This window comes from Diaporthe amygdali (assembly GCF_026229845.1).
Source record: "Diaporthe amygdali strain CAA958 chromosome Unknown NODE_26_length_719862_cov_65_716256, whole genome shotgun sequence".
Taxonomy (NCBI): Eukaryota; Fungi; Ascomycota; class Sordariomycetes; order Diaporthales; family Diaporthaceae; genus Diaporthe; species Diaporthe amygdali.
In genome coordinates, this window is record NW_026517046.1 from 353,065 (window position 1) to 374,517 (window position 21,453).

The 21,453-nt window shown below is 53.7% G+C and overlaps 4 protein-coding genes across 4 annotated transcripts; 3 read left to right on the forward strand and 1 right to left on the reverse strand.

Annotated features, from left to right (window-relative positions):
• Positions 1-2,160: 2,160 nt before the first annotated feature.
• J7T55_010148 (uncharacterized protein) lies at positions 2,161-10,249 on the forward strand (the record flags this gene model as incomplete). Its single annotated transcript, XM_053131342.1, has 3 exons — positions 2,161-2,164; positions 2,554-3,296; positions 3,347-10,249. The coding sequence occupies 3 exons, from the start codon at positions 2,161-2,163 to the stop codon at positions 10,247-10,249; spliced, it is 7,650 nt and encodes a 2,549-aa protein (XP_052990574.1).
• A 1,068-nt stretch (positions 10,250-11,317) lies between these two features.
• Positions 11,318-14,804, forward strand: J7T55_010149 (uncharacterized protein; the record flags this gene model as incomplete). The annotated part of the gene is made up of 2 exons (XM_053131343.1): positions 11,318-11,468; positions 11,521-14,804. The coding sequence occupies 2 exons, from the start codon at positions 11,318-11,320 to the stop codon at positions 14,802-14,804; spliced, it is 3,435 nt and encodes a 1,144-aa protein (XP_052990575.1).
• A 1,001-nt stretch (positions 14,805-15,805) lies between these two features.
• J7T55_010150 (uncharacterized protein) lies at positions 15,806-18,291 on the forward strand (the record flags this gene model as incomplete). Its single annotated transcript, XM_053131344.1, has 3 exons — positions 15,806-15,909; positions 15,961-16,076; positions 16,139-18,291. 3 exons carry the CDS (start codon positions 15,806-15,808, stop codon positions 18,289-18,291), a joined length of 2,373 nt encoding a protein of 790 aa, XP_052990576.1.
• A 711-nt stretch (positions 18,292-19,002) lies between these two features.
• J7T55_010151 (sec1 family superfamily protein) lies at positions 19,003-21,453 on the reverse strand (the record flags this gene model as incomplete). Its single annotated transcript, XM_053131345.1, has 5 exons — positions 19,003-20,688; positions 20,756-21,105; positions 21,161-21,248; positions 21,311-21,348; positions 21,420-21,453. 5 exons carry the CDS (start codon positions 21,451-21,453, stop codon positions 19,003-19,005), a joined length of 2,196 nt encoding a protein of 731 aa, XP_052990577.1.

Consider the following 21,453-nt stretch of genomic DNA (forward strand, 5'->3'; position numbering starts at 1 on the left):
GGTCCGGTTTTAATCCGAGGGAAGAGAAAAAGTGTAACTGTTCGGGGGGGGATCCGCGGGTGGGCTGTTAAGGAAATGCCGGCTTTTCTTTTTTAGGGGACCTCGCCTGTGCTGCGGCGGCCTAGATGCTTTTACTTCAGTTTTTAGATTCCGACCTAGGCATAGCCTAGTCTCACGGTTCCCCAACGTCGGCCCCATGGCACTGGGCCGTTTTGGCGAGGTCTTGATGGCCGTTGGTCATATACTTTGCGTGTACCTAACACGTGCGTTGATCTGCGCTGTCCTGCCGAGATATCCATGTACCCACGAGGTATCTATGCAGTATTGGGCATAGGGGCACCTCCAGAGGAGGAACAGTCATTCCCGAGGCCGTTTTACGAGTAATGCTCTTTCTCGCTTTCCCTCGCTCCGCCTCTCCGTGCTGGATCTCACGGTCTTCACAAGCTGCCCGAGGGCCTGAAATGGCGAGGCCGGGTTGCCGCTGGCCCACCGTCCTTTTATGCCTACGGTTCCTCTTCCCGAGCCCGGTAGATACGGTTACGATTACGGTGCGGTACGGTGCGGTACGACACAGTACGCCTACTAGTATGTAGGTGTTCGCCATCTGCGAGCGGGAATGGGCAGAGTATGTAATCAATCTTGCCTAGGGCTTACATCCAGCTGCAGGTAAGCACGGCAACCGTAACCCTACGACGGCTCGATCCCCTCCAGCCAGATGCCTGGGGCATGACCTGAACCCAGGAGGCACTGAGGCCATCTCGAATATTCCATGCTTTCGCCCGTCTTGAGACCCGAGGGCTGAGACGCCAAAACTTAACGGAATTGGATGACGAGTAGATTGCTGTACCGAGGCACGGTGATGGCAGTGGCAGTGGCAGTGACATGGCATGCAATGCGCATAGAGTCATAGACCGTTATTGCCATGCACCGTTGCGATGCTGTGACTGCAGTCTACATGTCACAACCTGCGCTGACGCCTGCTGACAGTGATCATGATATGATGTCCCGTGCTTGGCAACCTGGGCCCCCGTCCCAAATATCGGCGATGGCATCGGTTCCGAGTGAACCGACCAACACGTCGAATCTGGACTGCAACCGGGGAGGCCTTGGAGGCCGGCATGCACGGTACCAGTTGACAATGCACAACTTAGTGGGCAGCATTGCAGTAGCTGACTCAGATGAGGGCTGTGATTCCAGCGTTGGTCCGCGCCGCTGGGGGATCAGTTTATTATGGAGACTTGAGTTGGCTGCGGGCCACGGAGCCCGGGCTGATGGGCCTCAAGTTTGTCCCGCGCCTCCGACTCCGGGAACAGTTTTATGGGTCCGACCGGGATCCAGTTCAGCCCAGTCACCGGGGTGGTTGGTGATGTGGGGAGGTGGAGCTGGTGCCATCTCTGATGCCGAAGCCTGCTCTCCCGGTGAGATGGTCGTGCAGCGTCTGTGAGGGCACTACCGTCTTACCTCACAGGTAATACACAGAATAAGCAATCGAGGCAGCTTCAGTGACACCTCATCATCATATGCCAGAGTGTACACACAGTAGGTGGCTTGGCAAATGGTGCAGCCCAAACCACAGAGACAGAAAGGGCCCCCCTCGGCAGCGTCTCCACGGCAGCGGTGTGATTGGCCACGAGCTCCTCGTACCTTGCATTCTTGGTCTGTCAGGCCTGTCCGGAGTGTGGCTCGCGACCTGAAGGATGAATTGCAGTATCGCCTGTGACAGAGCTGTCGCGCGCTCTGCCTAGGTAGACAATCCATGTAATCTAACCAACTAGGGGAAGTCAAGCGCCCGCTACGACTCTCGAACCTCACCTTGTGGTGATCCGGAAGCCGCCGCAGAGCATGCAAGGGATCTGGATTGGTTCATCCAAGCGGTTCATACCCTTACCTAGCTAGGTAGGCATTCAGGTACCCAGACACCACGACTCTTGACGCTTGAGGGCCTGCAAGAGAACTGTCCCGCCCAACCGCCCACCCACCTATGACCGATGGTGTAGACCATCTGGACCTACATACCTACCATACCTGCCCTCCACACTGCCACCTGGGCATACTTGTGCGTTGTCTGTCTGTTCGTCTGTCCACCTGGCTGGGGTGTGTCATCTTCCATCGAGGCAGTCTGATGCCCCTATATAGAAGGGGCCTGGAAAGAGGCCCAGCATGGGTAAGTCCGTCCATTCGACACCCGAGGATATCCTGGGTGTGAAACAACAGGTTACAGCACGCTCTCAGCTCGGGTGGCGGGCCCATCCCATCTGTGCACAAACCGAGCCTCTCACCTGTTTCACAACACTGCCAAAAGAGGGGAACGAACCATTGCGCTCCGGCAGCAATGTCTGTTTCCAAATGCTTCAACCCATCCCTGTTGCTCTCCTGACACCGCACTACCTGCACTCCTGCGCTCTTGCATTATTTGCGATCCCCCATAGTCCGCCCAAGAGCAAACCTGCTGCTGCGGACAAGTGGGCAAGCCTTGCACGTTCGAGGTTGTGGGTTGCCGGCTGGAGACTCGGATTGCGCGTTGCCGTGTGCTGACTAGAGCTGCCCGTATAGCTCCTTCCTCGACCCTGCCCGACCATGCCTACGATACTCTGAAGTTCTCGCCCCGGTCGCCTATACACGAGGAGGATGAGGATTGGGACAAGACCGTAACGTCTGGCGAGCTGGATCCGCAGAAAGCCCAATACATAGCCCATTCCCGGGAGTCGTCGTTAGAAAAGCTGCAGGCTGGCGCACAACCCGCCATCTCCCCGTCGCAATCGCTGTCCCACCAGCAACACCACCAACAACCGCATTCCCAACAGCATTCACCCTCCTCTGCACCACGCGCACAAGCAGCTGCATCTTCTCGCTCGGCCCTCGGCAGCGTATTCGACCGAATTATTGACTCGAGGGGTACCTATGGACATCACAGACAGACCTCTATCGTGCATGGAATACAACACTCGAGGAATGGAAGTCTAGCCAGCTCCTCGTCCAGCCCTCTGAGCCCCCAGATTATCGCCGCGGCCGGGACTGGGCTCACGCCAGAACGAGCTGAGATGCACCCTTATGGAGACACAGCTCTCGGTTCACGCCCTTCTACTGCCATGTCAGGCGCGACATTGACTGCCGGGCCTCATATACCAGAGCGGACTTCGTCCGCGATAGACATAAGCGCCACGCAGAGAAAGGTGGAAAGAATGCATAGCGGCAAGAGCAAGCGCGACCACGCGCATCACCATTCACACTCCAGGCACCACAGAGATGAGCAAAAGACAGTTGGGGAGTATGCCCTGCATGTGTTGTTTACCTCGGTATGATATCTCGGATACCGACCCTAGGGCGTATGCTAACATTGTCATAGTTTATTGGCCAAGCCGAGGAGAAGCTGAACGAATCTATAACGGTGCCTTTCGAGCCCGAACCTCAAATTGAGCAAATATGTGGCCCGGGCGTAGATCCCGCCTTCGACCAGAGCATAGTGGCTCTTGGTCATATCGCCAGTCCGAAACCGAAGGCGCTCATCGATTCAATGATGCTATGGAGGAAGAGCAAAAGCGACGCTGCAAATGAAGCGCGCTCGGCTTACAAAGGGCAGACCCTTTCCGGCCCTCTACAGAGGAGGAACACGGAGCCAGTGCAGCCCAACGGGAATGGTATGGCGGACCCTCTGCAGCAAAATGGTCAATCATCTGTTGCGTCGAGACAGGAATTCGTAGCTCAAGCTGAACGGCGGTCGCTCGTCTCCATCTACATTCTGTGCCGAGTCTTACTCGAGGTCATCGGCCAGAGCACCCTCTCATCCATCACACCTGAGATGGAGGATAAGTTGGAAGGCATTATCTTCAGCCAACTCAAGATCGCCGACACAGAACAATTGATGTTCTCGCCACTGAAATTGGCAAATTGGAACCTCTTTGCGCAACTTCTCGGGGTCATGAGCGATATCAATTTTACAGGCGTCACCGAGCGCTTCATTGCCGATCTCGACCGCTCACTCCAAGAACATGGGGTCCTCAAGAGCCCCATATCTGCAAGTCGGGATGCCACAGAGGGAAAGATCGAGCTAGTCCTCGGCGGAATGAAGCATCTCAGACTAAAGGTCAGCAATCCTGGATCCTGGGACCAGACATGCAATTTCATGATCGCGCTGGGCAGGCTCTTCGGCCGATCACACGGTCAAAAGGTCAAGTCTGCGTTTTGTCAAATGCTGGAGATGCTCTTACTTCCTATCGCTGCTACGGCCAACAACAGCGACTTCAGTCACCCGAAGTGGGCTGAAGTCCTCAGCAACATCAGCCCTCGACTGGGGCAGATATTTGTCAAGCCACGCCACTGGACATTTGCCTTTCCTTTGACGGCTACCATGCTCTGCGTGTCGCCCCCCGAGACCTTTTCATCACAATGGCTCCAGCTCGTGTTATCATTACAGACAAAGCTGAAGGATCGCTACGCCAGGCCGGTATGCCTGCAGGTTCTATCACGTCTCGTCTGGACGTATCTGATGCGGACCACTGACACCGCAGCCGGCACAATCAGGAAGCTCGATGAAGTTCTGAAGCTAGTCTTGCCCCCAGGAAGACGCCCCGTGCTTGCTAGTGACACTTCCGTTGCGGACCCCCTCATACAGATCATCCGAATAATCGGATTCAAGCAGCCTGAATACTGCTTCAAAAACCTCATTTTCCCTCTCGTCAGCGCTGACCAGTTCAATTCCAACAAGGACTTGAAGATTGAAAATCTCGATCCGGACAAAATAGTCATCGGTATTAGATCCTTTTTGGTTGTCATATCAGATCTGGAAAGGGGAGAGGAAGGCCGGCCGCCATTTCCTCAGTACTATCCGGCCCCGACGCCGCCACCGGATCGTTTGCCTACTTCACCGATCATTTCCTCCCCAAGGGATGATTCTATGTCCAGCCCGGCTGCGACGTCTCCTGGTGGAGAAGCCCAGACAAGTCCGGTTTTGAGCCACTTGCTGAATGACGCGGTGCGAGAATATTATGCCAAATTTTGTGAGATTCTAGGCAAGATCACGATGATCTGCGACAATACATTCGGTGGCCAGGCTGCACTGGAGGAGAAGTTCAGCAGTCCTGGTCCAAAGACTCCGATTTCAGAGACTTTCAACTTTCGCCGCGATGATCACCAGAGCCCTCAAGATCAGAAGCAGGCATTCTACGAACTCCTTCATGTTGCTGTGCAAGCCCTGCCACGCTGCCTGTCTGCCGATATCCCTTTCAATTCACTTATCAACCTGCTCTGTACAGGGACGGCCCATCTGCAGTACAGCATTGCCGAGTCATCGGCCCAGTCTCTGAAGGCCATCGCACGGCAGTCTTATGCACAACCCGTGGCTACTGGGTTTTCCCGTTTCATCTTCAATTTTGACGATAGGTACTCAACCATGTCAGATGGCGGAATGCTGGGCCCTGGTCATGTCGAGAACACCCTAAGGCTCTACGTTGAACTACTTCAAATCTGGATTGAAGAGATCAAGCGAAAACAGAGGCACGCTGTCACGGAGGCTGGTGAGAGCAGTGCTGCTGACAAAAGAGGCATGCAGTTGGACATATCCAGTATCTGGGCCGAGGTTGATCAGATCGAAGCGCACGGCTTGTTCTTCCTGTGCTCGCAGTCCCGTACTGTACGCTTTTTCGCAATCACGGTCCTGCGGCTAATCACTGAATTCGACACGGCACTTGGCAAGTCGACAAGCCCAGAGAAGGACACGTTGAGACTGATCGACATTCTTGAAAATGACTCCGTGCAAGTTATGAACTTCAAGGATGACCAGCTGTCGGTAGCCGAACGAAGTCGTATACAGAGAGGGATGCAAGACGGCAACAATCAGAGCGCACTTGTCGAGCTCTGTACAAGCGACGTTTCTTACGATACAACGCTCTGGTTCAAACTTTTTCCCAATTTGATCCGGCTCGCGTACGAGAAATGCCCTTTCACTGTCACTATTGGGCGTGACCTCATCTGCAATCGCATCCTCCAGATGTACAAAACAATTACACTCCTCTCTGAGCCCTCCCGGGGTCTTTACTATGGGTCAGACCCAGGGAGTGCTCGTTTTGTCGGACGCACACCCACAGTGCAACCGGATGTCTTGATCGAGCAATGGAAACTGTTCCTAGTTTTTGCTTGTACGACGCTCGCGGACCCCGGGAACCCGCAATCTAATCCACTGCATGGGAACCAGCACCTGCGCAAGGGCTCGTTGGCTTCGTCGACCGATAAGATTGTGTCGGCGAGGACTCTCTTCAAGTATCTCAACCCACTCCTCTCCGTCTCGTCTGCATCTGTCAGGGAAGCTGTGGTCACTGCGATGGGTTCTATCAACATCTACATATATCGTACCCTTCTTGAGGAACTGCAGGGTTATGCCTCCAGGTGTAATGACGAGGCGAGAGCTCGTATCCATCAGCGGACGAACAGCAGTCCGCGCCGAAATCGTAAGATGGACTTATTGAGGACCGAGATTACCCATGTCTATAAGCTCACATCGCACTTCCTGAAACAACCCGAGGTATATCAAGACGAATGGATACTCAACAACCTCGTCTCGTACGCAAAAGATTTGAAGCTGTTCCTAATGGACGGCGAAGTGCAAATGGACTGGGAGTTTCAAAAATTAAGGCGACACTACTGCGGGCTGATGGAGGAGCTCTTTGAGGGCATCAATCGAACGAGTGACCCATCGAGATGGATGACATTTGAAGCCCGCAAGTCAGCTTTTGCGTTGATGGAGGAGTGGTGTGGATTCTCGCCCAACCAATCTCAGATCCGTCAGAGAGAAGATACTATGAGACAGTCGATGATTGATCAACAGAACCTTGGTGAGAGGAATACAGCATCGGCTGCGATGGAAATCGAAAAGCGCAATCTCAGGACATCTGCCCTGAGTGCTATGGCTGCGCTTTGTGCAGGCCCCATCAGTGTCACAACTGAAAGCGGTGCGTCCTTGCAATTTGACGTGCGGCGAATGCTGGCGTGGCTGGAAACAATCTTCAGCAACGGCAATGACCGGATGAAGTTGATCGGAAGACGAGCGCTGAAGAATTTGATCGTTTACAACCAGGAGTTTCCCTACCTTCTGGAGCACTGCATTTTACGATGCTATCTTACCGACATCCCCAAGGTCCTCGAAAGTTATTTCACTGTGGTCACCGAGGTCCTTCATGAGTACCCCGACTATCCTTCTCCCTTTTGGAAGCTGTTGGGACTATGCCTGTTCACCTTGGGCAATGATCAGAGCGATATCAGAACCAAGTCTGCGCAGGTCCTTCATGCTATCGAGGAACGACATCTACACGCCAAGACATCCAAGATCCAGGATTTTGATATCAGCATCTCTGATAAGACGAAGGCAGTATACAAACTGGCTCAATACAAAATTTCGGAGAGGCTCTCAAAGCAGCACACGGACCTGGCTTTCTATATCTTCTCCGAATTCACCCTCTATTTCAAGGACCTACAGCCCGTCAACCAGAGGAGCGTCATCGCTGTGATACTACCCTGGATCCAGTCAGTGGAACTGAAAGTGGACCCAAATGGTGGACCAACTGGTCAGTCTTATGTTCTGCTGGCGAACTTGTTGGAGATCACGATCAAGTCAAGCGCCGCGCTCCACAACGAGGTGCAAGCTCTTTGGCAAGCGCTCGCGGCGGGCCCCTACCCTGGAAACGTGCGGCTCGTGCTCGACTTCATCATGCAATTGTGTCTTGAGCGGCGAGAGCAGAATTTTGTTGAATACGCCAAGCAGATTGTAGTGTTCCTTGCGAGCACTAACAGCAACCCTGGCCACAAAGTCGTTGAGTTCCTACTGCTTCAGATCACGCCGAAAGCAATGGTACCGAATGAGAAGCGGGAAACGGCGCCACCGCCGTCAGACGTCAACCATTTCCCTTACTGTGCTGACTTGACCGACGCTCTCCCGGTTGGTACCAAGCAAGCCGGATTTTCTCTGGGGCAGCTCTCTCTGATATTGCTCGTGGATCTTATGGTGTCCCCCGTCAACCTGCAAAAGGAGAGTATACCAATATTACTGCAAGTGGTCACTGTTCTATGGGATCACTACACGCCTCTGGTTCAAGAACAAGCCCGGGAGATGCTCGTGCATCTGATACACGAACTGGTCATTTCGAAGCTCGACGATGATTCTCCAGAAGAAGTGAAGAAGCCTATTGAGGACCTCATTGAGTTGATACGACGGCATGATCGCTCCGTTGTTTGGGGATACGAAGATAGCAATGGCAAGGTCAATGATCACGACACCAAGGTTCCTCCCAGCATGGAGTCTCTTACTAAAAGGATTGTGGAGACATTCGAGATCACTTTCGCAGGGATTAAGGAGCAATGGAGTCGACTATCTCTGACATGGGCCACAACTTGTCCTGTCCGCCATTTGGCTTGCCGCTCTTTCCAGATTTTCCGCTGCATACTGACCTCGCTGGATCAGTACATGTTGGGCGACATGCTCGCTCGGCTGTCAAACACAGTTGCTGACGAGGACGCCGAAATCCAATCTTTCGCCATGGAGATCTTAACGACTTTGAAGACCCTTATTGCCAAGCTTGAAGCGGAGAAGTTGATCACATTTCCCCAGCTGTTTTGGACAACCTGTGCATGCATGGAGTCTATCAACGAACGCGAGTATCTTGAATCCGTGGAAATGCTCAACGAATTCATGGACAAGGTTGATCTTCAACAAGCAAGCACCCGGCGATTGCTCATGGACGGGCAGCCATCGAAATGGGAGGGTGCATTCGAAGGACTGCAGCCGCTGCTGTACAAGGGCCTCCGTTCTTCTGTATGCCTCGAAACGACCCTAAAGACCATGAGCAGGGTCGTCACGCTACCAGCCGATCCCTTAATCGGAGATGACAATCGTATCTTCTTCGCCATTGTCGCCAATTTCCCTCGCTTCGTCCATGCGTTGGAGCAAGGCGAGCCAAGCGGTGATGTGGCACAGACTGCCGAGACCCTTCTCCAAGTTGCGGTAACACAGGGTCTTTCGACGGTGGCTCTGGTTCTCAACGACTATCTCTCGCCACACCATGACACGCCCAAAGATTTCGTGACACGAATGTTTGCGGCTCTGAAGGAGACTTTTCTACCAAAGCTGGATTTCGCGTTGGTCACAACTCTAATGGGAATGCTTACGAACAAATTGGGCTGGGTCAAGACCAGCACTATGCGAATTTTGCGGGTCGTCATTCCCGAGATTGACCTGAGAAAACCTGAAATGGCGGGTCATGGTTCGGATCTCATCTCCCCTCTTCTGAGGCTACTCCAAACCGAATTTTGCATGGAGGCGCTTGATGTCTTGGATAACATTATGACGATGTCTGGGTCTTCGATGGACAAGCATCATTTGCGGATGAGCATGACGCGTCCCACGTCCAAAGCGGTCCGCAAAGAGTACGAGAGAGCGCAGAGTTTGTTTGGTATACCGGAAGACTCTGGATGGGCGATCCCAGTTCCTGCCAAGAAGACAGATTCGACGCGGGCAAATATTCATGCCTCTTTCTACATGTGCCAGAGCGTCGAAGGCATCATCATCGAATCGGCACCGACCCCAGATGTGGAGTTCCACGCAGATGAGTTCCCATATGGATACTTCCCAAATCCAGATAGGACTGACACGATGATGTCGGACGAGGCCCGTGGAGAAGTTGGTCCCGCGGACCTGGCGTCTAAGCTGGACAGTCTTGACGACTTCTTCGATGATCTGTCCACTAGCCCACCAAGCGACGGGCGATCCTCTCGGACAATCACAGAGTACACGCCAGATACCTTTTCAGAATCTGGAGCACAACTTTATGACGAACAAGTTCTACCCATCCTGAGCGCGGCTGGGAGCAACGCATCCTTCCAGAATGGGTTCGCTGAAAGGCCAGCGCGTGATGGCAGCAACAAGAATCCGGGTGCATTTGCGACGGCCGCGAGCCGGCCTGGCCTCCACTCGCGTTCCGTGACCTCGCCATCGGCGCCGGCATCTTATCTGCCGCATTTCACTTCAGACGATGAGCTCTTCTCTGACATGGAAGATAGCGGGCATCTTCCGGAGCAAGACGAAGGATCGTTCTTCCTCGAGAACATGGTGAAGCGCCCTGCGCAGCAGGCTCGATCTCGCTTGACAGGCAGTCGGTCTCGGGAAAATCTACCACAGTGGTCGCATCCCAATTTTGGCCCTGGATCGATCCCAAAGATGCCGAATACATTTGTTCAGAACTCGCCCCAGAGTGATATGCTATGAGCGTTTCAACTGTGGTGGATGCTACCTCTACTTCATCTAATATTCAATGAATGACACGTTGGGAGGCGGGGTTGGGTGGATTCTTAGGTTTACAGGTGTACGGGGTATACTGGGAGACATTTGTGATACTGTACGTACGAAACGATATAAATGAACGGTCAATGGGGCATACGGGGCAGACGATGCGATTGGCATGTGGTATCGATACCAAGTCTTCTGATTCATAGGCAGCATTAGCATCTGCTGATTTCAAAGTTGTTTCTGAACTCCACCCGGCTCTGTGGAAGCCGAGTTGGATGACCATGCATTGGCAGAGGATAATCGAATGAGTAGCAAGACAATACGAGCCGGGACAGATTTGAGACCCCCGGATGGCAAGTCTGATACCCGAAGTGCTGTTAATGAGTTCGAGAACTACTTTACCAATTACACTGATGATGGCTTATTGTATATGCCCCAGGGTTTGCTTTGAGACTTCATTGGTAGGTCCCATGGGCTCTCCCACGTGTTCTGGAGAATGCAGAACGGTTTGATCGTGTGTAGTCTACTTGTTGCGGCAAAGACGACGGTGTGAATTGAAAAGACCTTGTACGCGACAGTGGTGGGTCCATCATTGGGGCCTGGCCCCTGCTAGCGGCTCAGTAGGCCCACATTTTGATAGATTGATAACCGAGAAAGGCAAAAGCGGTCGATCATTTGACAACGGCAGAATCCCAAATTTCGAGACCAGGAGACGGCCATGCCTTGACAATCACTTCAGAACCTCGACAGAGAATACTTCATGCAGACTGAAATCGAAAAGAAATATCCTTGGAAACAGGACGACACTTGGGAAATCTGCAACGGCAACCCCAGTATCAAAGGAAGGCGACAGTCTTCCCGGACAGGACTCTAGGGACGACATCGATCATTTCCCTAGCCGTGTGATTGATTCCCTCGTAAGGCGGTCGTCAGCAGGTGCTTTCAGTATTGTCGACCAAAGCGGCTTTTTCACCCAAGGCGTTAGTAATAAGACACTGAGAGGTTTGATACCTTTCATCTGGGCATCGTTTCACAGGTATCTTCGATATGGTCAAGAGAGCGCGCGGGGCGGACGCCTCAAATCCGCATAAGCGGCAGAAGGTTGTCCACGAGGCGCCAACGAGCGAAGAGATCCACACGAGCCGGCAGCTGATGCAGTTGCTCTCCTTTGACCAAGATTTGCAGAAAGCAAGACATGGTATTGCGAAATCACTCTGTCCCTATTCGACTCTTCACTAATGAATTTCAAGGCTTGCAATCATTCAAAGTTTTTCTCGACGGACTGCTGTCAAAGAATGGTGCCGACGATGAGAAGGTCCAGATTTTGAGGGACTATCTCGAGTCAGCTAAACGGCAAGATGGCGAATTCGAAGCGACTTCCTTGCCGGACATCATGGAGACCTGGAGCTTCGCTGCTCATGCAAACAACGACAACATCATGTCCGCGGTTGCAGTGACTCTGGATCTGCTGATGAAATTCATATCCCAACGGCTTGATTTTACGGCGCTTGGGCTAGGTATCGGCCGTACGCTATTGCAGACACGACATCAGGAACTCATAGCCCGGAATTTGTCAGCTGACAAAGGCAAAGAATTCATTTTCTCACCAACCTTGAGGCTTCTCAGGGAGGTCATATGCCTCGATGGTGGTACTCTGGCTAAGCCAATGTTTCGCGGTCAGAGCCTTACCTTCAAGTCCCTGGCCCGTAATATGGGAATGAAGCATCTTGGAACGGGGCTTGAGGATTTCAAAAGACCCTCGGCCCGTACAAATGCCATTCGATTCTTCTTGAGTGCCCTCAAATTCCTCCCCGCAGAGGGAAAGGCCGAATTGCTATTACAAAGGGAACTTGCTCCAGCGCTGACGAAATCGTTGCTGGATGACCCTCCATATCTAATCTTTGAGATCCTTGACACGCTGAGGAATCACGTCGTCAAGGACGGTAAGCTCGCCGGCTACTCGAAAAGCAAGCTGCTCAATTCTCTGACTCTGGGAAGACTGGCGTCTCTCTACCAATACAAGCACAACGGTTCCTGGGAGGAGGGCCCCCGGACGACGGTGGAAGAGGCCGTACATGAATTCCTCACCCTGACTTGCACATCGCCATCTGCCGGCGTTCTGAGGCCGCAGTCAGGGTTTTATCCCAGGAGCATTGATCCAGATGCTGCTCTACTCCCTTCAGCTGAAGATGAGGTGGAGCCTGGGCTAGAGAGCATAGTATGGATGTATAAGTTCAAAGACGACGTGCCTGTACGCAACGTCATCTTGGCCGACTTCATCCAAAGCTCCAGCTTACGCCCATGGTCAAGTCAGAAACACAGCGAGCTACTTGTCACTGTATTCCAAGCTGCTCCTGAATTAGTTGCGCACTACTTCATCAACAAAAGATCCTTCACATTTGAACCAAAGCTGTCAGCGACGTGGATCGGCTACTCGGCGTTTTTATTCAAGACCATCGAATCGCCCTTGCCTGATTTCTTTGGCCACAAGAATGGGTTTGCCATGCTTCCTCCACCGACATCGATCATGATTGATAACATACTGCCGCTTCCAATGGATCAGAAGATCCTTGTGAAGTGTCTGACACAAAAGGTAGAGCTCATATCATTCGTGGCAGTCAGACTGCTCGTGATGGCGATACAGAAGCTCCAGGCCGCTTTAATGATGCACGAGGAGGCAGCCAAAGCTCAAAACAAGCCGCTGTGGAATGATTCTGCAAGAAAGCTCGTCGATGCGTTTTGCCAGCGAGCACCCGGCATCAAAGACGTTATTGCTTGCTACCGAGAAGTCGGTGACTCGGATCTCCTCCAGCGGGAAGCAACAAGCAAACTGTTGAGGCTATACTACGAAGTCACACCGCAGGTGGCTTTGATGGCCAAATTCGACGTATCACCCCTGCTGATCTCCGCAATCAAGCGGTTAAATGAAGCTGAGGAAACCCCTGAAGATAGAGCACTGCGGTTGGTTGAGCTGGAAAATTTGCTCGCGGTTGCTGGCTATTCTCCTGGCATGAGGTGGTTCTCCAAAACACAAGGGTTGTCATTATCACCATTCGTGGCCTTGTTAAAGGTTTCCGTTGCTGCTCCTATCGGCGTATCACTCGAGGGACTCAAGAGTGCTCTGGGAGCTGTCGCAGAAGAACACCAACTTGTTCAATCTGGGAGCGGCGATCCACTGCCTTTACTGACGGTTCTTCACTCCATAAGAGACTCGAGAAACTTGGCTTCTTGTGATGCCTTGTGGGCTCTACTCGACAATAGCACATCACGATGTGCCACGGCTCCTGTCAAGTACCTCGAGATGATCAAGGACCTTGTGTCTGACGATCAGAGTGAAGCGACTAAGTCCTCGGGCTCATTGAGTCCTTTTACGTTTGCCCTATTGGAGCAGCTGCCATTCGCTATAAGCTCAGCGAGCGAAGACGAAATATCAGTCTTGGCGCACCTCATATCCACTTACATGTTGTACACAAAAGGTACAAGCGACGGTGGGGATGGATTCAACGCGCTTCTTGAGAAGTTTGAATTGGCTTTCTCTGAGAGGCCCACTGGGAAGAAGTTGCTCAAGAAATACACAAAGCAGGCAAACGCCGCACGAGAGCTGCAGAGCTGGGGTGCAGACTTCTCGACGGGGGAGGATGAACATCGTTCCCAGGTAGAGGATAAGCAACAAGCCGACCAAATCTTGTCGGAGAAAGCACTGGCCAATCTTCTTTCGGCGCCCTCTTCTCTGGTCCAGGACAATTCAGCACTGTCGAAGTGGGCGACCAAAGAGGCGGACGAGCTTGTCGAGGAGGGATACGCAGCGTCTGTTGTATCCTTACTCGCCTCTGAACACACCAGCATTCGGAAAGAAGCCCTCGTCAACATCGCAAAAATGGCCGCCAAGATCAAAGACTCGTCGTATGAGGAGAAAGAGCAGGTCTGGCTGCTCCTGTCTGAACTCGTGGAATCGTGCAAAGGCCACGTCGATACGGGGCCGATACCGAACTTCATTGTAGCCTTTGCACAGAATGCGCTTGACGTGCTCAAAGACCCTCTGCATTGCCTGTATGGGAAGTTGAATTCATTCCTCATCAAAGGACCGACGTGGAGGCTCGACAAGCTACCCTTGGTCTACGACATTCTACAGGACGGACCTGAACTTGATGATACTTATTACTCAGAGCTCAGCTGGCTGTTTTCCTATCTCCTAGACGGTGTACAAGCGGAGCCAGACATGGCCCTGTACCACAACACGCGCCTGTTTGAGCGGCTACTGTCCCTGGCAAGCAATCCCTACCTACGCCAGAACCTCAGAGCGCAGATACTGAGGATCATTTACCGGTCGACGTGCATTGAAGGCGGAAGCACGACCTTGGTCACTAGGTTTGGTATTGTCAGCTGGCTTGAGGCACAGAGTGCTGCTTGCGAGTTGCAACAGGAGCGTGAGACTTACAGGGCTCTTCTGAGGAGGATATGGGAGACTTCGGACAAGGAGCGTGCTGCTGTCTGGAGTAATGGTGGTATCAAAGATGTTGGTATAGTGAATTGAGGTTAGGGAGACGGAGTGTAAGTCAGATGAAGATGATGATTAAATCCTATTGAACAAAGACCGACTCTACGGAGCAGGAATATGTTATTCAAATACTTGCGAATTGCGAGTAAGACTTCGGAGATGCCATGTTGCACGATGAAGTCTAAAAAGAGCTTGTGTGCCAGCGCAGGATTACTGTTCCTGGGTTTGTCGGAAGAGTACCCAAGAACTCAGTGAGGCCCTGTCTGCCCAGGTGTGTAGACTTTCAAGTACAGGTACCTGATTCAGTATGTAGACTGTCTTGTACAAGAAGTATCAGCAGAAGGATAAGTGGGGAAGCTAGACTCCCTGGGCCCCCCACTGTCAGGCAAGCTAAGAAGAGGAGCGCATAGACCAGCTAGCGGCCTCTTGACCACCAAGCTGGTAGCCTGGTGGTCTCCTGCCTCAATGTCGAGACACACACTAGGGACGGGAACCACACATCAGCAAGGCCTTCTCCACCTCACAACTTCGCCTGCGACAGCAGCTCAACGACCAGCCAGCTCACTTCGATAACATTCGATATCTCAACCTACTTAGTGACTTCGAGGACCAAACCTTCTGTATCATCTCTTTGCCAGGCTGTGCTGTGTTCTCCTGTTGCCAACCTTGACTGACTGACATCGAACGAACCCCGTCATCAGGTGGCACTGTACCACCACCACATCACCACGTTCATCCACCAGGCTGCCAACAACAAGACCATCAAAAAAGAAGAAGCCTTTCATCCGATTGACAGTCCCAGAGACTCCCCCATCAGAACAAGATACTGCCCTCGACTCGACAAGATCCCAAAATAACAGACTCGTCCTCAAGTGGCCTCTCCACGAGCCCGACTTCGGGCGGCCTCCACAGCTGCTAGCTGCAAACTCAATTCCAACCTTTTTCGCGTCCACCTCGAGCTGAACCAGCCTGCCCATATGTTGCTGGGGTGGCTCAAGGATACTAAATCATTCGAGACACAGACCTAAGACCCTGTCATGGCTGTGGCAATACGTTATGAAGCCGAGGTGCTGCTTCGATTGAGAGAGTCCCCGCTTTGCATCAAGCCCAAGGACCTTCCACCACGGGAGGAATGGATGGGGTACGAGTGCCATTTCACTCAGCATGTACTCTTTAGCTAATCGAGAGACAGCCCCCCTCCAGAACCGACTCGTCCCCAGAACAAGACCACCAACGATCGAGGAGCACCCCTCGAACAAGGCACTCGTAGGCCTACTGCTGAACGGCATGTGTCACGCAATGGAGCAAGTACGATCACCTTCGCCCCGCAACCCCTAATCTCGGAAGACCCCACACTGATATTCATCAAGGCTCCGATGGCATAATCCTCGGGCCTCCCAGGATGAGCTTCTCCTCCTCCACGTTGCGAGGGAATAACGGGGATAGCGACCGCAGCGAGAGGGCCCCGCGCGACCCTGAAGCCCGCGACCGCTTTCTCCGGAGCAAGATTGGCGGCGACGATGTCAGCGACCGCTTCCGTGACGCAAGGCAAAACGACCCACGGCGACGTGGCGATGGCGACCGTGACGGTGAGGGATGGAGTACAGTCAAACCACGCAAGAGCTTTGGCCAGGAGGGTGCTGAGCGCTTCACTGGCCGCATGGGCGGTGAGCGACAAAAGGACGACCGTCGGGCCAAGGAGCGTGACGAGCATGACAGTCTCAGGGATCGACCACGTCGCAACATGGACACGGATGGTGATGAGGGAGACGCACCGCGTAGGAACGGGTTGAACCGGGGCAGGTCAGAACCTTGGTTTAAAGACAACAACAAGACTAATGAGGGTATCGAACGATCATCGAACCGCGAGCGCATCGACAAGGCCAAGAGCTGGCGTGACCGCAATGACCGTGAACGCAACGATCGCGAACGCAGTGACCGGCACGAACGTCGATGGGAGAAGGACCGAGATCAACGGGCATCGGAGCGGGAGCCAGAGTGGCTGGATGAGCCAGCTGAGGAGAAGAGCCATGGCCATACCGAAGCTGACCTGAAGAAGTTCATGGAGACAATGAAGGCGAGCAAAGGAGGGGGCAAGGCCGCAGAGAAAACCACAGAAGCACAGCCATCACCCGCCCCTGCTTCATTCTTCGCGGACCCCCCCGCCGTCAAGTCCGCTCCAGCTGTGGAGCGGGGTCCTGACAAGTTCTTCGAGGCGTTCGCTGGATCTAAACTGACATCGTTGCCTTCGACTGAAGGGGACAAGCTTGAGGCTATCCAGGCAGTCAAAGCGCCCGCCGGCTTCGACGCCCCGACTGGAAAGTCCTCGAGATTTGCAAACCTATTCTCTGCTCAAGCAGTGCCCCAACCGAGCGAGTCGCGCGGGCGGACGGAGCCAAGTACTCCAGCTGCTGGCCCACCGCCCCCGAATGTGGAATCTGTGGATGTTCAGCCTGTCCAGCACAACAACGCAGAGAAAGAGGCGTTCCAAGCTTTGCTGCAGAAACTCCATCTACCGCGCCAAGGCGAACAACAGTCCACGCCAACACCGCCAAATGCCGGCGCGTTCACGCAGCCGCCTCCACCACCAATGCAGAATATGTCCCAGGATCCGATCCAGAATCTTGCCCAAGCTCTGGCGCAGAAAGCCCATGTCGTGTCGCCTCAGCCCTCAGATCCATACGGCATGGATCGCCGAGAGGAACCTCGTCTGCGTTCGGTCCCTCCAGGAGGACCCGAGATTCTGGCACCGCGCCCTATGCCTCCGCCCAGTCAACCGCCATCTGCTCGTCCTGATCAGATGCTACAAGACCTCCTCAGCCACCGTCACAATGCCCAAAGTCAAGGCAGCGGTAGAGCTGAACATGGCTCGAATGCCAGCAGGGACTTTCTCATGCAGCTCATGCAGAGCGGTCGCCACGCGCCTGAACAACCACGTATCGAACAAATCATGCGCATGCCGCAACCTCAGCGCCAAGCCTCGCTTCCTCATTTCCCAGATCGTGAGCCAGACTTCCTGCAACAGCGTGGCCCGGCACAGCGACAAATGCGTCCACAGGGCCCACCTGGCTTCGCTGATGAGCAATTCCGACACTCTGAAGGCGATGGCCGCCCTTTGCATCCGACACAGATTTTGCAGAGGCCGCCTGGCCTCGACCACGCCCTGCAGCAGCAGCAGCACCAACAACAGCAACAGTTTATGCAGCCAGGCCAGCAGATGCCTCCTGTCCAGCGACCCATGATCCCCCCTCCCGGACTCATGGGTCAACCGCGAAACGGTCCGGTGCCCGGCATGTTTAACCCCGCCAACATGCCTCCGGGCGTTTTCCCACCAGACACTATTCCCGGACCACCTCGAAACATGCAGCCTCCACCAGGGTTTTTCGGAGGGGGCCCTCCCCCGCCTGGAGCTGGCCACATGATGATGGGCGGCTTCCCTGGCCCGGATGGTATGGTCTTTGGGGCTCCTTTCGATGGGCGCGGTGGAATGCCGCCTCCCGGCGCGGCGCCATTCCGCCGCTAGATAGCAGAAGAAGCACGAGTGCAGTAGCAACGACTGAATTGTAAACCGCAACGCAAGCCCGACTGGCAGCAATGGTGACGGGCCGGGCCGAGGATCTTTGACAGTGATAATGATGAACTCAGTCCGAGTCTGAGGTTGTTGATATCTTCCACGTTGGTCTTTGGGCCTACAATAGCACACACCAGGACGGCCGACTTGACAGAAGTCTTTTGGGCGTTTGGGCCTATACTGGCTTGACGCACTGGAGGGGCATGGTGGAACTCGACGCTCAACCCAATCACAGGGCCTGACCAAGAGGGGAGGCATTCGCGTAGTTGTCAATAGGTCTTAATGAGAGTATGAATAACACGTCTCTGGGGAATTGAAGCACGTGAAATTTCTATGTTGCATGCGGGGTTGGGGAAACCCGAAGGCCTTAATGGTGATCAAGATTATATTTACACTCCATCTCTACCGACCCACGTGCGTCTGCCTCACTCACAACAAGGGGTTGTGAATGCGCCGACAGCCAACAACTCCGTGTGAGAACGCCGTGCTCATGCTTGATGTGTACATGTTTAACCCGGTCGACAGCGACCGGGCTTCACATCAAAAAGTAAAAAAAAATCCCACACCCCACCCTACCGCATGCCGTCTATACACAAATCCGCCCAGGAGATCCAAAAATGGGCACAAATGCCATTATAAGCTAGCGGACTAGGTTAAGACTCGCTACTTCTTCATGCCGAAAATGTTCCGCTTCTTTTTCTCCTTTTTGTGCAATTTTCCGTCGTCAGGCGTTGGTGGTGTCGGCGAAGAGTAGCTGCCGCCCCCGCCGTTCATCGGGGGTGCGGGTCTGGGCGGCGCCGGACTGCCGCCGAGTGACATCTGTGACATCTGCTGAGCAGGCGGCGCAGGTCTCCCCGGAAGTCCTCCCGCGCCCGGCGGTAGCGGGGCGCGCTGGGGGCGCGGCTGCCCTGGTGCCATGCCCATCGGGCCCCCCTTAGCGGGTGGTGGTGGTCCGGCTTGCATCGGTGGTGGGGTTGGCCTCTCACGCTCGAACAGATGAGCTGGTGCTTTCGGTTTAGGGCGCTCCATGGGGAGATCCAGGCGCCGCTTGTCGACTGATAAATCGCCGACTTGGCGGGCGAACATCTTCGGTGTCACCATATGACTGCTTACTAGGAAGACATCCCGATTTTGCTTTTCCGAGACTTCATAACAGGACCGGGCTTCCGAGTATGTTGCGCCGCCTGCAACGAAGACAATTATGCGCTGCCGATTATCAGCCACGCGACGTCCTCCGCCGGCCCAGCTTGGTTTAGCCGCGCGTAGGGAGCCCTGTCCTGCCATCATGTCCTCGTTAGGATCTGCTGGCGGTTTCGTGTACGGAAACGTGGTCGGATCTAAACTGCCTTTGCACAGGTTTTCGAGCATATGCTTCACGTTCGGCTCGAATCTAGAGAGGCCGTATTCCTCGCTCAGCTGCTGGTTCTTATCGATTGGGAAAAGTGGTGGTCGAGGTGGCCGGACTTCCTTGAGCCCTTTGAGGATGTGAGCTCCGAGGACATCCAAATTAGTTATGACGCTGCATTGAGATTGCTCGAGAGCTGAGTGCGCAACGAGCCTCTTGACGTCCTCCTCAACGACGCCTTCTCGGAAGATAAGGTAGGCCATGAGTAGGCGCAGCCTGTCTGATTTGACAATGGACTCATCATCCAGCAATCGCACAACCTCCTGTAGAATGTTCTTTGGCTTGCGGAAATCCTCGTCCAACCCAGTTGCCAGTGTTTGCTCCACGGAAGCGATATCTGGCAGCTTGTTGTTCTGAAATATGTTCATGCTCTCCTGCGCCATGGACAAGTGCAACGAGTAAGCTTCCTTCATCTCCTGAAATTGGGGCAAGCCCGCCAACATGTCCTTGATGGTGTTCAGGTTGGCCTTCTGGTCCCCATCTGTAAATTGCGGGTTCTGGTCGATAAACTTTTGGAAGTCACCCATGAGCTTGTCAATTGTGTCCTTCATATGCCGATGCCTGTTGTCAACCCAGACCTTGTCCTTCTCTTGAAGCTCCATATCTTTCTCCTCGGCATCCGCCTGACCCTCATTGATGGTCATGTGGTATGTCACCTTGTCGCCCTCCTTGATGGTCAGCAAATCATGTGCCATGGCTTGGTACGTAAACTCGTGAACTAGTGGCGCCATAAGATCCATGCTCCTGTCCGTTATCAGGAGGACACCCGTCGGCCTGTTGGATGGCGGAGGGAAAGCCTGGTTCCATTGCGCGTAATTGTCAAGCTCCTCTTGTATGAATCGGGCGAGATGAGTACACAAAACGCTGGCATCGTGGGTGGGGTTCTGTGGTCGGTAATATCGCACTTTGGGGTATTCGCCCAACGAGATACACACACTCGTAACCTGAGCGAGGACATGTCAGTTCCCACTTGACGCTTGCTTATAGCGAGGGGGATTGGGTAGTGCCGACCTTCTGCGCCAATGCTTGCATATGTTCCCGGACAAGATGATTGCAGCCCGGGTGGAATAGTACGGGAAAACTCCACGGGTCACGGAAGGTGACCAAGTGCGACTCCCGGGGAAAATAGTCGATATTCAGGATCCTGTAGTCGGCTATGAGCTCTCGTGCTTGTGGGTGGGAATATAAGCGGCGTCGCAATTGTGGCTCGAGGAGATCGGTCAGAACCACGAATGACTTCTGGTATCTTCCTCGGTCGAAATCGGCGAGCAGACAGTCGACTATGTGCGGCATGGGCGAGACAAAGTATATGGCGTCCATGGTCGGGTTCATGTCTCGTCTATCCTCAATGCGCTCGATATCTAGACGGCGTAAGCAAAGGCGAGGCTCTGGGGTGTTGGGGGGTTCGGCACATACTGGCGACATTCTGGTTGAGGATGTCATCTTCCTTAACAACATTGTCGAGGATCTTCTTGGAGAACTCGTCCACGACAAGCACTTTCCACTAGGAGGGCACCGCAAGTTAGTCGCTGTGGCCTCGAGATGGCGGGATGTGGGCTTCCTTACGTCGCCTTGGGTGATGTCTTTCAGGGTGTTGAGGATGACTGGCAGATCACGATTAGCAAGCGCCTTGGAGCTCGACGTTTTCTATTTCTTGGGCAAAGGGGTTCCTCACGGTCATGCTGTATCTGGAAGATGGAAGCGCCCAT